Source organism: Somniosus microcephalus, unplaced genomic scaffold (genome assembly GCF_052327205.1).
Source record: "Somniosus microcephalus isolate GS21.2 unplaced genomic scaffold, FLI_Smic_1.0 unresolved_chr4, whole genome shotgun sequence".
Classification (NCBI taxonomy): Eukaryota; Metazoa; Chordata; class Chondrichthyes; order Squaliformes; family Somniosidae; genus Somniosus; species Somniosus microcephalus.
In genome coordinates, this window is record NW_028225182.1 from 47382755 (window position 1) to 47399176 (window position 16422).

The 16422-nt window shown below is 50.3% G+C and overlaps 1 protein-coding gene across 1 annotated transcript in view; it reads right to left on the reverse strand.

Moving 5' to 3' along the window:
- LOC147091027 (calpain-5-like) overlaps window positions 1–16422 on the reverse strand; it is a 91214-nt gene that overhangs the window by 15149 nt on the left and 59643 nt on the right. Inside the window, exons 7-9 of the mRNA XM_085977474.1 lie at window positions 8692–8769; window positions 6723–6918; window positions 155–274 (exon numbers count right to left, since the gene is read on the reverse strand). Coding sequence (XP_085833600.1) covers window positions 155–274; window positions 6723–6918; window positions 8692–8769 — 394 coding nt within the window. The remainder of the gene's footprint in view (window positions 1–154; window positions 275–6722; window positions 6919–8691; window positions 8770–16422) is intronic.

A 16422-nucleotide genomic window follows, 5' to 3' on the forward strand; every position in this document is an offset into this window, starting at 1 on the left:
CAGGGACTTTACCCCCACTGTAGTGCCAACGCCCCAAGCTAAATGCCTGGACGCCATGCGAGGCGGGATACCTGACCATAAATATTCTAACGCAGCTTGTTCCCCGATTTTGTTTAGCCCAGGGGTGTGCCCGGGTCCCCGTTTGACTACTCACCCTGAAGATCTCGAATCCAATGGCCAGGTTCTGCCCCGAACCCTCTTTGCGGTACAGTCGCTTGTCCTCCTGCTGCAGGGACAGCAGGGCGGAGTCATCACTCGGGATATTGAACACGAACTGCCGGAACCAGGGTAGAGAACAAGAGAGCACGGTGAGAGCACAACACTCCGAATGCACCATAACGAGAGTTGTACTTCACTGAAAGCACAAGGGTTTAATCCTTTGTGGATTTCCTGCTCTCAACAAAGTGAGACATTTATACATGTAAAACATCCCAAGGCGCTTCACAGGAGCGATTATCAAACAAAACTTGACACCGAGCCACATGAGGAGATATCAGGGCAGATGACCAAAAGCTTGGTCAAAGAGGTCGATTTTAAGGAGCGTCTTAAAGGAGGAGAGAGAGGCAGAGAGGTTTAGGGAGGGAATTCCAGAGTTTCGGGCCCGCGCAGCTGAAGGCACGGCCACCAATGGTGGAGCGATTAAAATCGCTCTCAGTCCCAAGAAGAAATTTCTCCTTAGAACTGAGATGAGGAGAAATGTCTTCACTCAGAGGGTGGCGAACCTGTGGAGTTCTCTACCACAGAAGGTTGTGGAGGCCAAGTCACTGAATATATTTAAGAAGGAGATCGATAGATTTCTAGACACAAAAGGCATCAAGGGTTATGGGGAGAGAGTGGGAATATGGTATTGAGATAGAGGATCAGCCATGATCATATTGAATGGCGGAGCAGGCTCGAAGGGCCGAATGGCCCACTCCTGCTCCTATTTTTCTGTGTTTCTATCAGGGATGCGCAAGAGGCCGGAATAGGAGGGGAGCGGAGATCTCGGAGGGTTGTAGGGCTGGAGGAGGTTACAGAGATCGGGAGGGGGGGCGAGGCCATGGAGGGATTTGGAAACAAGGATGAGAATTTTGAAATTGAGGCTGTAAGAAATAGCTGTTAGATTGAAAGATGGGTTTTAATTCTTAGAATAGAGACTGACAACATGCAGCCGGGAACTGTAAAGTCTGTAAGTTGTGCAGTAAATAACTTCAGAGACTTTAGAAGTACAAACAAAACAGGTCTTTACTATTCAGAGGTCTGGGCGATTTCTGCCCTAGTTAACGTATCACAACCCTTATATACTGGTGTGGTCACTATCGGTATTACAGTATACATGAGCCAATAAATAGTGCCACCCTGAAGTAGTGCTCTTAAAGGCGAACGGTCACATTCTATAGTTCCCTTAAAGGTAAACGGTTACATACACAACACTCCTCCCTTCCTAGCTTATTACTTACAGAATCCCGTTAAACATACAATCTTCAATTTTATATAAACAGGTTGCAGATATACTCTCGATGGAGTCAACGTCATATAACAATTTACAGATATACTCTCGATGGAGTCAACGTCATATAACTTCATGTTTAACATAACATAATAACATATATATCTTCATGTCAAAACAGATCACAGATTCAGTCTCTGTGGAAAACAGTTCATAGATTCAGTCTGTGGTGTAGTCGGTTCACATTGCTGGAGTGACTCATTCAATAGTCCTTCCATGGGTTTAACAGTTTGAACTTCCGAACTGAATTGGCTCCGTTCGGAGGGACCACGTGTGTGATCTGGTAGAGGTAATCATGGTTCAGATGGGTCATCTTCTGTTTCGACTTTTCCTTTTCTGCTTCTTGGAGACTCTCTGGGCTCCACTGTCAGCTGCCAGCTGCATGCGCAGTTCCTCCTTCTCTTCCTCCTTTTCCCGTAGTAGAGCCACCTTCTCCCGATGTTCCGTAGACTTTCGGTGCTCCTCCATGATTTCTGTATGGTGGGAGTCGAAGTTACAAGTTGGGCAGGACAGGACATAGTAATATTCGGAGTCGTCCTGAGCTAGGCCAGCGAGAGGGTCTTCTATGTCCTCCCTACCCAGCTGGACGTCAGCCAGCTTTTGTTCCAAATCCAGACATCTTTCCTGAAGAGACTTCTTCACGTGTTCCGCTTCCTCTAACTCTTTCTGGGCTTTCAGCAAGTTGTTTACTAATGACCTCATTTGTGATTTTAATACTTCAACTTCCTTTGGAAATTGATTGATCGGACTATTCAATCCCTCTACCGGAGCAGTTGTTTCAGCGTTCTGTTGTTCAACCTTGACATGAGTCAGCGTACTTTTGGTATCTAAGGGTTGCTCTGCTGCCATCTTCTCAGTCTGTGTTGCAACCTCGGCTATTTCAATAACTTTTGAGAGCTCCAAACCCTTCTCCTCTGACGATTTAAGCTCATGTTCATGGCCCATTCTTACGGTCTCTGTGTTTCTTACAGTTCCCTTTTCTTCCACTGAAAAGATTTCCAGTTGCATCTGTTCTTCAAGTCGTTGGACCTCGGCCATTGCCGCTTCATATTTATTTTGTGTTTCCTTTAATAATTTAACGAGTTCTTGGACATCCTGTATTCCCTGTTCTGGTATGTCTTCCACCACTAATTTTTTTCCCATGGATTGAATCCCTAACGATGAGTCAGCCTTGGCCTGAAGCTCATCAAACATTTCCTGCAGACTTTGTAATTCTTGCTTATGGTCAACCTTTAGTCGTTCATGTTCTTTCACTAACACGAGCTTTTCGGAAGTTGCCAAGTTAACCCCTTCCAGGATTGTAGTCCGAGCCTGTTCATACTGTTCTTTCAACTCGTTACACTCTGCTTGCAACAAGTCGTAGAGGTGAACTGGAATACCATCCTTACTTCCTGAAGATTCCTCTTCCTTTGGATCGTTCTGTGTATATTCTAGTTCCTGAACAGCCTCAGGGAGATGTGATTGGTACTTGGCCACGATGGCTCTATGGTCGCTCTCTGCTTGAGCGAGCTGTCTCTGTTGTCTTTCCAGGGACTCCCATTCGGTGTCCCAGAACTTTTTCACCTTTCCCATCTCTTGTAGGAGACGGGCACTCAACTGTTCTAATTGTCGTTGTACTTTGACATAACGTTGAGTTCTAGCCCGGTGTTCCTCCGTAATGCATCTGTCTGTAGCTTGAACAGACTCAGAATTCTCTGTCTTTATGCACGCCATCGATTTCCCAACCTTAGTCCGTGAGTTCATGTTAATCTTGTTTTTCATACATAAGCTGGACTTATCGTCTTCCGGCTCGGAGTCTGAGCTGCTTGTCTGCACCGAGTCCTCACTCATCATTGCTTGTCGGTAGTGCCATTCCATGTCTATTTTCTTGATCCACTCCCGTCCCAGAAGTGGTGGTCCTCCCTCAGGTAGTACGTACAGATACATTCGTGGGTGTTCTTTACCCCTATCTCTCACCTTGACTCGTATTTTTCCCAGGGGGTATACATGATGCCCCGTGTATGTCTGTAATACGAATTTGGTATTTCTTAAGGGTATGTGAGAGAATAGCCGGTGATAGTCCTTTTGGTTGATGACGGATACAGCTGATCCCGTGTCCAGCTCCATTCGTACTTGGACTCCCGCTATTTTTAGTGTGACCCAGATCAACTGTAGATCAGTTACTTTACCCACATGGTGGATTCTCAGACTATCCAGCTCCTGGCTGTTTGGGTCTGAGTCTGAATTTTGTTCGTCTGAACTCTTTTCAGCCACCTGATGCACCTTGTTGTACTTTCCTTGTGGTGGTGGCTTCCTTTGCTTGTTGGTCTTCTTTCCGGACCTGCATACCTTCGCGACGTGACCCAGTTTGCCACATTTCCTGCACTCTTGGTTCTTAAACCAGCACTGATTCTGGTCGTGCGTTGTCTTTCCACAACGGTAGCATTTGGGAGTGCTTGTTGTAATTTGGTCCACCCCGAGTGCCGCCGCCTTTAGCTGCATTTCCGCCGTCCCTTTCGCTGCGGCTTCGTGCGATGAAGCTATGAGGACAGCCCTGTCCAGTGTGAGGTCGTTTTCTTCCAGAAGTCGCTTCTGCGTTCCTTCTTTGGCCAAGCCGCATACGAACTTGTCCCGCAGCGCCTCTGTCAAATTCCCTCCAAACTGGCAGTATTTCGCTAGCTTACGCAGTTCGACTAAGTATTCCGCATTGCTTTCATCTTGCCTCTGGGTTCTGGCGTAAAATTTAAATCGTTCAGCCAGCATCAACGGTGTGGGGTTCAAGTGATCCTTCAACACTGTTACGATCTCTTCGAAGGTCTGGTCCACTGGTTTAACTGGTGCTATTAGATGTTTCAAAAGCCCGTATGTTTTTGCTCCCATCGAATTTAACAAAGTTATTGCCTTGTTGTCATCCTCAATTTCGTTGGCTACGCAATATATTTCTATGCGTTCCACATACGTGGCCCAGTCTTCTATTTCTGCATTAAAGTCATTAATATTTCCTCGCTTAGGCATCTTCTTCTCTTTTTGAGAACAGTACAAGTATTACTTTACTTATTATTAATTTTCTTCTCTCTTCTTGAGAACACACCAGCCTTTCTGAAAAATCTTATTACTTTTCTGAAATTCTTAATAATTTCCAAGATGGCGGTTTCCCGCTTCTTCCTTCTTCTTCGGCGGTTTTCCCGCGAAAAATGGCGGCTTTCCCGCGCTTCTCGGCTCTCCCCGCCCACGGCAATGGCGGTTTCCCGCTTCTTCCCCTGGCGGGAGGGGTACACTTTCCCCCGCGGGCGACGGCCGCTGGCTACCGGTCCCCAGCCTGTGCGTCGGCTTCAGCGCTCTCCGCTGGCTTTCAGACCCCCAGCCCGCGCGTCGGCTTCAGCGCTCTCCGCTGGTTTTCAGATCCCCAGCCCGCGCGTCGGCTTCAGCGCTCTCCGCTGGCTTTCAGATCCCCAGCCCGCGCGTCGGCTTCAGCGCTCTCCTTCCCGCGGCAGGCAACCGGCTCCGGGTACCCCCGATGACGGCGGACAGTTACAGCCTCTGAACTGGCTCTCGGCCAATTCCCGATTTCTCGGCTCTGTCTCACCCGGCCAGCTCCCGGTCTCAGCGCCTCTGGACCCGACTTTGTCTGGCTCCTTTCCCCCTCGACCGTGGTCGAGTGTACCGCCCTTATCCTCTGGTTTTACTCCTTCCTTATTTTCATTTACTGTTCCCTTACTCACAGTCCGTGGCAGCCTTGCCTCTCTTGTCGATCGGCTCGCTCCTCACTGTGGCAGAAGGGACCGTCAGTGCCTGTTGCAGATGGAAGTTTTCAATGCCAAAATCTTCCTCTTTGCTATCGCTGCAGCCTCGAGTTTTCACCCAGCAGAATGACGAGGGCGGGTGCCTCACTTCGACGCTCCTTAGTTGCTTAGGAACTACTGTTGCCGCAGGGTACGATCGGCCTCGTCGCCATTGTAAAGTCTGTAAGTTGTGCAGTAAATAACTTCAGAGACTTTAGAAGTACAAACAAAACAGGTCTTTACTATTCAGAGGTCTGGGCGATTTCTGCCCTAGTTAACGTATCACAACCCTTATATACTGGTGTGGTCACTATCGGTATTACAGTATACATGAGCCAATAAATAGTGCCACCCTGAAGTAGTGCTCTTAAAGGCGAACGGTCACATTCTATAGTTCCCTTAAAGGTAAACGGTTACATACACAACAGGAACAGATAGCAGAAATGCCAGCAAGGTCGAATATCAAGCATCAAAAGACAAATGGAAGTGATAAGGGAATTGTAAAATGCAAGGAAACAGGGAGGATAGCACCTGCTAGATAACAAGGAGCCACGAAGCCATAAAATGCTCTTGAAGAAACTTGGCAAAACATTCCTCAGAAAGATAAGAGGGAGGCCTTCTCAGTCATGCAGAAAGGGATGCCTTCCCGCTTCATAATTGGATGATAGGATGGGGGATCAAATGATTGATACCAGGTGATTACCAGCCCACCGAAATAACTATAAATATAGACGACCGAGAGAGGAAATCAGGTAGTTAGGGGCGAAGGCTTCCCCGAGGTGGCTACGGCCTAACACCTTGGTCAAGTTTAGCCTCTGGGGTGGCCGATGGCCTAACACCTCCAACAGCTTGAGAGATGACCCAACGGAAGTGACCACTGCAGCAGACTGCAGGAATCCACCCAATCCGAGACCACCATACTGCCTCCTCGTCCATCCAGTCGTGGCATTCTGATTCGGGAGTCGTAGATCGCTCCTACTGTCACGGGTTGTATGTCTATTATACTCGGTTTAAACCATATGTAATATCTGATTATGCTTTAAAACAGTAGCTCTTTAATAAAAGCCTTACAACTTCTAAAGCCTTGTTGAGTAATGTGTGTGTGAGCCTGTGATCCTAATCTCGGAGGGTTGTAGGGCTGGAGAAGGTTACAGAGATAGGGAGGGGACGAGGCCGTGGAGGGATTTGGGAACAAGGATGGGAATTTTGAAATCGAGGTGCTGGTGGACCAGAAGCCAATGTAAGTCAGTGAGCACAGGGGGTGATGGGCAAACGGGACTCGGGGCAGCCGAGCTTAGGATGACCTCAGGTTGATGGAGAGATGGTCAGAAAAGCATTGGAATCATCTGGAGGTAACAAAGGGCCTGGATGAGGGATGCAAGCAGTTGCTGTTGGGCGGAACTGAGATAACCCACTCCCTCCCGCCCTCCCCCCCGCAACACTCGCTAACGGTGGGTTTACCCTGCACAGACCTGAGGGTTCTGGAGAAAGGTGTCCCGCTGGTTGATGCAGCCCCCGCTCCGGTTCTGTAGCGGAGGGCTGCGCACGAACCACTCGCTGAAGCGCGTGACCTCCACCCAGGTCTTGTGGAAGCTGAACAATGAGGTGTTGATCCGTCGGCACACCACCAGATCCGTGAAGTAGGTGGAGAAATCGTCAAAATTCATCCTGCAAAGAAAAACCCCAGTCAATTCACATCACCTCCACCGAAGTTACAGCACAGAAAGAGGCCATTCGGCCCATCGAGCCCATGCCGGCTCTCTGCAAACGCACTTCAGCTAGTCCCACTCGCCCGCCCTTTCCCCGTAGCCCTGCAATTTCTTTCCTCTTGGGTATTTATCCAATTCTCTTTTGAAAGCCGTGATTGAGTCTACCTCCACCACTCTTTCAGGCAGCGCATTCCAGATCCGAACCACTCGCTGCAGAAAAAGTTTTTCCTCATGTCGCCTTTGGTTCTTCTGCCAATCACCTTAAACCTGTGTCCTCTGGTTCTCGACCCTTCCGCCAATGGGAACAGTTTCTCTCTATCTAATCTGTCCGGACCCCTCATGATTTTGAACACCTCTATCAAATCTCCTCTCAACCTTCTCTGCTCCAAGGAGAACAACCCCAGCTTCTCCAGTCTCTCCACGTAACTGAAGTCCCTCATCCCTGGAACCATTCTCGTCAATCTTTTCTGCACCCTCTCTAAGGCCTTCACATCCTTCCTAAAGTGCGGTGCCCAGAATTGGACACAATACTCCAGTTGAGGTCGAACCAGTGTTTTATAAAGGTTCATCATAACTTCCTTGCTTTTGTTCTCTGTGCCTCTATTTATGAAGCCCAGGATCCCGTATGCTTTTTTAACCACTTTCTCAACCTGCCCTGCCATCTTCAATGATTCGTGCACATATACCCCCAGGTCTCTGTTCATGCACCCCCTTTAGGATTGTACCCTCTGGTTTATATTGCGTCTCCTCATTCTTCCTACCAAAATGTACCACTTCGCACTTTTCTGCATTAAATTTCATCTGCCACGTGCCCGCCCATTCCACCAGCCTGTCTATGTCCTCTTGAAGTCTATCACTCTCCTCCTCACTGTTCACTACACTTTTTATGCCTTTAAGGGGAAGCTAGATAAATACACGAGGGACAAAGGATTAGAAGGAAAATGGGGTTTAAACCCTCATCTCGGAAGGGCTGGTAATAATTAAATTCGAGTCTAAAATCACCCGTCATTATCAGTGTTCCCAAATTCTGGCCAGACAGATATTGCTGCGTTCCCACTGGACCTCGGGAGCACTGCATCATCGCGCTACGCTGAAAAGAGTCGCTCGTGAAGCGTGTGTTATAAATCTCATCATCATCAAGAAACTACTCATGAAATAACGCTGGACGGCCAGCTGGTGGCGCCGTCCAAGGAGTATAAATACTCAGGCGTGGGCTCAGCTTTCCGGGGACATTTTGTAAGACAAGGAACTAGTGAAGTACAACTAGACCGCCATGTTCTGAAAAAGGTGATTAAAGCCTTGCTTTATGCTCCAACCAAGTGCGTAGTGAGTTTTATTACGTCAGCGGGCATCTCTACAACAACAACAGCGCCTTTAATGTAGTAAAACGTCCCAATGTGCTTCACAGGAGCGATTATCAAACAAAATCTGACACCGAGCCACATAAGGAGATATTGGGACAGGCGACCAAGAGCTTGGTTAAAGGAGGCAGGTTTTAAGGAAGTCTTAAAGGAGGAGGGAGAGCGAGGCGGAGAGGTGTGGGGAGGGAATTCCAGAGCTCGGGGCCCAGGCGGCTGAAGGCACGGCCGCCAATGGTGGAGCGATTAAAATCAGGGATGCGCAAGAGGCCCGAATTGGAGGAGCGCAGAGATCTGGGAGGAGCGGAAAGTGGTTGCAGAGACAGGGAAGGGGTGAGGAGGGTGACTATTTCTTGAAACTTTTAAAATCTTACCAGAATTCCCCGTCATCCCGGACAGTGACTCCCATTTTCTCCCGCTCGCCCCTGCTGATCTGTTGCCATTCTTCAGACCTACGATTAAAACCAGACAAGGCGGTGAGCCCAGACACAAGCCTAGTGAGGTGGCTCAGTTCAAATTTTGCAACCCCCACCGTCCTCTCCCGATGGGCAGGACTCAGACTGGGGCCAGTCACCGCCCCCTCCGCCCGCCCTCTCCGCTCGCCCACCTCCCCGGACCCACGCCCATTCTTCAGTGCGTGAGCTGATGCGACGAGTGTCACCAATCTCGGGGGGCAGCTGAGAGGGCCTCGTAGCTCACCCCAAAAACACCGTCCAAACCCAACAACCACACACACTCACACTCACACTCGCACTCACTCACTCACACACGCACTCACTCACACTCTCACACACTCACACTCACTCACACACACACACACTCACACTCACTCACACTCACTCACACTCACTCACACTCGCACACACACACTCACACTCGCACACACTCACTCACTCACACACGCACTCACGCACTCACACACTCACTCACTCACACACTCACACACTCGCACTCACACACTCGCACTCACTCACACACACTCACACTCGCACTCACTCACACACACTCACACACTCACACACACACACACACTCACACACTCACACACACACTCACTCACACACTCACACACACACACACACTCACTCACACACACACACACACACTCACACACTCACACACACACACACACTCACACACACACTCACACTCACACACTCACACACACACACACACACACACTCACTTACACACTCACACACATCCGGTGGGCTGAATATGCATTAAAAGGCAGCAAAAGCTCAGCCTCGTTTCATCCTGGACATTTCCTCTGGAAAGTTGAGGTTAATCACTGAGGCCCCGCTGTAGGCTGGCCGAGAACCTCCTCCTGTTCTTGGCCACGGAGCCATCCCGGTCCCGACATCTCCTGCAGCTTTGCTGGCTATTTCGCTGCTCACATTCCCCCTCACCCTGTCGCTGGGTTCACCTGAATGAATCGCTGGAGTTGATGCAACTTGATGCGGGGGGCGGGGTGCCAGACAGTGAGTGACCTTTCAATTCATTGACCTGGGTCCAGGGCGAGCCCAGGCTAATTGGACAAGAGACTCCAGCCAGCTTCAGTGCAGCTCCCAGTGGCCATGGTGCATGAAACGTGCTGTACCTGCCCTGGGAGTGTTTGATGGGACAGTGTAGAGGGAGCTTTACTCTGTATCTAACCCGTGCTGTACCTGCCCTGGGAGTGTTTGATGGGACAGTGTAGAGGGAGCTTTACTCTGTATCTAACCTGTGCTGTACCTGCCCTGGGAGTGTTTGATGGGGACAGTGTAGAGGGAGCTTTACTCTGTATCTAACCCGTTCTGTACCTGCCCTGGGAGTGTTTGATGGGACAGTGTAGAGGGAGCTTTACTCTGTATCTAACCCGTGCTGTACCTGCCCTGGGAGTGTTTGATGGGACAGTATAGAGGGAGCTTTACTCTGTATCTAACCCATGCTGTACCTGCCCTGTGAGTGTTTGATGGGACAGTGTAGAGGGAGCTTTACTCTGTATCTAACCCGTGCTGTACCTGCCCTGGGAGTGTTTGATGGGACAGTGTAGAGGGAGCTTTACTCTGTATCTAACCCGTGCTGTACCTGCCCTGGGAGTGTTTGATGGGACAGTGTAGCGGGAACTTTACTCTGTATCTAACCCATGCTGTACCTGCCCTGGGAGTGTTTGATGGGACAGTGTAGAGGGAGCTTTACTCTGTATCTAACCCGTGCTGTACCTGTCCCGGGAGTGTTTGATGGGACAGTGTAGAGGGAGCTTTACTCTGTATCTAACCCGTGCTGTACCTGCCCTGGGAGTGTTTGATGGGACAGTGTAGAGGGGGCTTTACTCTGTATCTAACCCGTGCTGTACCTGTCCCAGGAATGTTTGATGGGACAGTGCAGAGGGAGCTTTACCCTGTATCTAACCCGTGCTGCACCTGCCCTGGGAGTGTTTGATGGGACAGTGTAGAGGGAGCTTTACTCTGTATCTAATGCGTGCTGTACCTGCCCTGGGAGTGTTTGATGGGACAGTGTAGAGGGAGCTTTACTCTGTATCTAACCCGTGCTGCACCTGCCCTGGTAGTGTTTGATGGGGACAGTGTAGAGGGAGCTTTACTCTGTATCTAACCCGTTGTGTACCTGCCCTGGGAGTGTTTGATGGGACAGTGTAGAGGGAGCTTTACTCTGTATCTAACCCGTGCTGTACCTGCCCTGGGAGTGTTTGATGGGACAGTGTAGAGGGAGCTTTACTCTGTATCTAACCCGTGCTGTACCTGCCCTGGGAGTGTTTGATGGGACAGTGTAGCGGGAACTTTACTCTGTATCTAACCCATGCTGTACCTGCCCTGGGAGTGTTTGATGGGACAGTGTAGAGGGAGCTTTACTCTGTATCTAACCCGTGCTGTACCTGTCCCGGGAGTGTTTGATGGGACAGTGTAGAGGGAGCTTTACTCTGTATCTAACCCGTGCTGTACCTGCCCTGGGAGTGTTTGATGGGACAGTGTAGAGGGGGCTTTACTCTGTATCTAACCCGTGCTGTACCTGTCCCGGGAATGTTTGATGGGACAGTGTAGAGGGAGCTTTACCCTGTATCTAACCCGTGCTGTACCTGCCCTGGGAGTGTTTGATGGGACAGTGTAGAGGGAGCTTTACTCTGTATCTAATGCGTGCTGTACCTGCCCTGGGAGTGTTTGATGGGACAGTGTAGAGGGAGCTTTACTCTGTATCTAACCCGTGCTGTACCTGCCCTGGTAGTGTTTGATGGGGACAGTGTAGAGGGAGCTTTACTCTGTATCTAACCCGTTGTGTACCTGCCCTGGGAGTGTTTGATGGGACAGTGTAGAGGGAGCTTTACTCTGAATCTAACCCGTGCTGTACCTGCCCTGGGAGTGTTTGATGGGACAGTGTAGAGGGAGCTTTACTCTGTATCTAACCCGTGCTGTACCTGCCCTGGGAGTGTTTGATGGGACAGTATAGAGGGAGCTTTACTCTGTATCTAACCCATGCTGTACCTGCCCTGTGAGTGTTTGATGGGACAGTGTAGAGGGAGCTTTACTCTGTATCTAACCCATGCTGTACCTGCCCTGGGAGTGTTTGATGGGACAGTGTAGAGGGAGCTTTACTCTGTATCTAACCCGTGCTGTACCTGCCCTGGGAGTGTTGATGGGACAGTGTAGCGGGAACTTTACTCTGTATCTAACCCATGCTGTACCTGCCCTGGGAGTGTTTGATGGGACAGTGTAGAGGGAGCTTTACTCTGTATCTAACCCGTGCTGTACCTGCCCTGGGAGTGTTTGATGGGACAGTGTAGAGGGAGCTTTACTCTGTATCTAACCCGTGCTGTACCTGCCCTGGGAGTGTTTGATGGGACAGTGTAGAGGGAGCTTTACTCTGTATCTAACCCGTGCTGTACCTGCCCTGGGAGTGTTTGATGGGACAGTGTAGAGGGAGCTTTACTCTGTATCTAACCCGTGCTGTACCTGCCCTGGGAGTGTTTGATGGGACAGTGTAGCGGGAACTTTACTCTGTATCTAACCCATGCTGTACCTGCCCTGGGAGTGTTTGATGGGACAGTGTAGAGGGAGCTTTACTCTGTATCTAACCCGTGCTGTACCTGCCCTGGGAGTGTTTGATGGGGACAGTGTAGAGGGAGCTTTACTCTGTATCTAACCCGTGCTGTACCTGCCCTGGGAGTGTTTGATGGGACAGTGTAGAGGGAGCTTTACTCTGTATCTAACCCGTGCTGTACCTGCCCTGGGAGTGTTTGATGGGACAGTGTAGAGGGAGCTTTACTCTGTATCTAACCCGTGCTGTACCTGCCCTGGGAGTGTTTGATGGGGACAGTGTAGAGGGAGCTTTACTCTGTATCTAACCCGTACGGTACCTGCCCTGGGAGTGTTTGATGGGACAGTGCAGAGGGAGCTTTACTCTGTATCTAACCCATGTTTCACCTGCCCTGGGAGTGTTTGATGGGACAGTACAGAGGGAGCTTTACCCTGTATCTAACCCGTGCTGTACCTGCCCTGGGAGTGTTTGATGGGACAGTGCAGAGGGAGCTTTACTCTGTATCTAACCCGTGTTGTACCTGCCCTGGGAGTGTTTGATGGGACAGTACAGAGGGAGCTTTACTCTGTATCTAACCCATGTTTTACCTGCCCTGGGAGTGTTTGATGGGACAGTACAGAGGGAGCTTTACTCTGTATCTAACCCGTGCTGTACCTGCCCTGGGAGTGTTTGATGGGACAGTACAGAGGGAGCTTTAATCTGTATCTGACCCGTGCTGTACCTGCCCTGGGAGTGTTTGATGAGACAGTGTAGAGGGAGCTTTACTCTGTATCTAACCCGTGCTGTACCTGCCCTGGGAGTGTTTGATGGGACAGTGTAGAGGGAGCTTTACTCTGTATCTAACCCGTGCTGTACCTGCCCTGGGAGTGTTTGATGGGACAGTGTAGAGGGAGCTTTACTCTGTATCTAACCCGTGCTGTACCTGCCCTGGGAGTGTTTGATGGGACAGTGTAGCGGGAACTTTACTCTGTATCTAACCCATGCTGTACCTGCCCTGGGAGTGTTTGATGGGACAGTGTAGAGGGAGCTTTACTCTGTATCTAACCCGTGCTGTACCTGTCCCGGGAGTGTTTGATGGGACAGTGTAGAGGGAGCTTTACTCTGTATCTAACCCGTGCTGTACCTGCCCTGGGAGTGTTTGATGGGACAGTGTAGAGGGGGCTTTACTCTGTATCTAACCCGTGCTGTACCTGTCCCGGGAATGTTTGATGGGACAGTGTAGAGGGAGCTTTACCCTGTATCTAACCCGTGCTGTACCTGCCCTGGGAGTGTTTGATGGGACAGTGTAGAGGGAGCTTTACTCTGTATCTAATGCGTGCTGTACCTGCCCTGGGAGTGTTTGATGGGACAGTGTAGAGGGAGCTTTACTCTGTATCTAACCCGTGCTGTACCTGCCCTGGTAGTGTTTGATGGGGACAGTGTAGAGGGAGCTTTACTCTGTATCTAACCCGTTGTGTACCTGCCCTGGGAGTGTTTGATGGGACAGTGTAGAGGGAGCTTTACTCTGAATCTAACCCGTGCTGTACCTGCCCTGGGAGTGTTTGATGGGACAGTGTAGAGGGAGCTTTACTCTGTATCTAACCCGTGCTGTACCTGCCCTGGGAGTGTTTGATGGGACAGTATAGAGGGAGCTTTACTCTGTATCTAACCCATGCTGTACCTGCCCTGTGAGTGTTTGATGGGACAGTGTAGAGGGAGCTTTACTCTGTATCTAACCCATGCTGTACCTGCCCTGGGAGTGTTTGATGGGACAGTGTAGAGGGAGCTTTACTCTGTATCTAACCCGTGCTGTACCTGCCCTGGGAGTGTTGATGGGACAGTGTAGCGGGAACTTTACTCTGTATCTAACCCATGCTGTACCTGCCCTGGGAGTGTTTGATGGGACAGTGTAGAGGGAGCTTTACTCTGTATCTAACCCGTGCTGTACCTGCCCTGGGAGTGTTTGATGGGACAGTGTAGAGGGAGCTTTACTCTGTATCTAACCCGTGCTGTACCTGCCCTGGGAGTGTTTGATGGGACAGTGTAGAGGGAGCTTTACTCTGTATCTAACCCGTGCTGTACCTGCCCTGGGAGTGTTTGATGGGACAGTGTAGAGGGAGCTTTACTCTGTATCTAACCCGTGCTGTACCTGCCCTGGGAGTGTTTGATGGGACAGTGTAGCGGGAACTTTACTCTGTATCTAACCCATGCTGTACCTGCCCTGGGAGTGTTTGATGGGACAGTGTAGAGGGAGCTTTACTCTGTATCTAACCCGTGCTGTACCTGCCCTGGGAGTGTTTGATGGGGACAGTGTAGAGGGAGCTTTACTCTGTATCTAACCCGTGCTGTACCTGCCCTGGGAGTGTTTGATGGGACAGTGTAGAGGGAGCTTTACTCTGTATCTAACCCGTGCTGTACCTGCCCTGGGAGTGTTTGATGGGACAGTGTAGAGGGAGCTTTACTCTGTATCTAACCCGTGCTGTACCTGCCCTGGGAGTGTTTGATGGGGACAGTGTAGAGGGAGCTTTACTCTGTATCTAACCCGTACGGTACCTGCCCTGGGAGTGTTTGATGGGACAGTGCAGAGGGAGCTTTACTCTGTATCTAACCCATGTTTTACCTGCCCTGGGAGTGTTTGATGGGACAGTACAGAGGGAGCTTTACCCTGTATCTAACCCGTGCTGTACCTGCCCTGGGAGTGTTTGATGGGACAGTGTAGAGGGAGCTTTACTCTGTATCTAACCCGTGTTGTACCTGCCCTGGGAGTGTTTGATGGGACAGTACAGAGGGAGCTTTACTCTGTATCTAACCCATGTTTTACCTGCCCTGGGAGTGTTTGATGGGACAGTACAGAGGGAGCTTTACTCTGTATCTAACCCGTGCTGTACCTGCCCTGGGAGTGTTTGATGGGACAGTACAGAGGGAGCTTTAATCTGTATCTGACCCGTGCTGTACCTGCCCTGGGAGTGTTTGATGAGACAGTGTAGAGGGAGCTTTACTCTGTATCTAACCCGTGCTGTACCTGCCCTGGGAGTGTTTGATGGGCCAGTGTAGAGGGAGCTTTACTCTGTATCTAACCCGTGCTGTACCTGCCCTGGGAGTGTTTGATGGGACAGTGTAGAGGGAGCTTTACTCTGTATCTAACCCGTGCTGTACCTGCCCTGGGAGTGTTTGATGGGACAGTGTAGAGGGAGCTTTACTCTGTATCTAACCCGTGCTGTACCTGCCCTGGGAGTGTTTGATGGGACAGTGTAGAGGGAGCTTTACTCTGTATCTAACCCCGTGCTGTACCTGCCCTGGGAGTGTTTGATGGGACAGTGTAGAGGGAGCTTTACTCTGTATCTAACCCCGTGCTGTACCTGCCCCGGGAGTGTTTGATGGGACAGTGTAGAGGGAGCTTTACTCTGTATCTAACCCGTGCTGTACCTGCCCTGGGAGTGTTTGATGGGGACAGTGTAGAGGGAGTTTTACTCTGTATCTAACCCGTGCTGTACCTGCCCTGGGAGTGTTTGATGGGGACAGTGTAGAGGGAGCTTTACTCTGTATCTAACCCATGCTGTACCTGCCCTGGGAGTGTTTGATGGGGACAGTGTAGAGGGAGCTTTACTCTGTATCTAACCCGTGCTGTACCTGCCCTGGGAGTGTTTGATGGGCCAGTGCAGAGGGAGCTTTACTCTGTATCTAACCCGTGCTGTACCTGCCCTGGGAGTGTTTGATGGGACAGTGCAGAGGGAGCTTTACTCTGTATCTAACCCGTGCTGTACCTGCCCTGGGCGTGTTTGATTGGACAGTGTAGAGGGAGCTTTACTCTGTATCTAACCCGTGCTGTACCTGCCCTGGGAGTGTTTGATGGGACAGTGCAGAGGGAGCTTTACTCTGTATCTTACCCCGTGCTGTACCTGCCCTGGGAGTGTTTGATTGGACAGTGTAGAGGGAGCTTTACTCTGTATCTAACCCGTGCTGTACCCGCCCTGGGAGTGTTTGATGGGACAGTGTAGAGGGAGTTTTACTCTGTATCTAACCCGTGCTGTACCTGCCCTGGGAGTGTTTGATGGGACAGCGTAGAGGGAGCTTTACTCTGTATCTAACCCGTG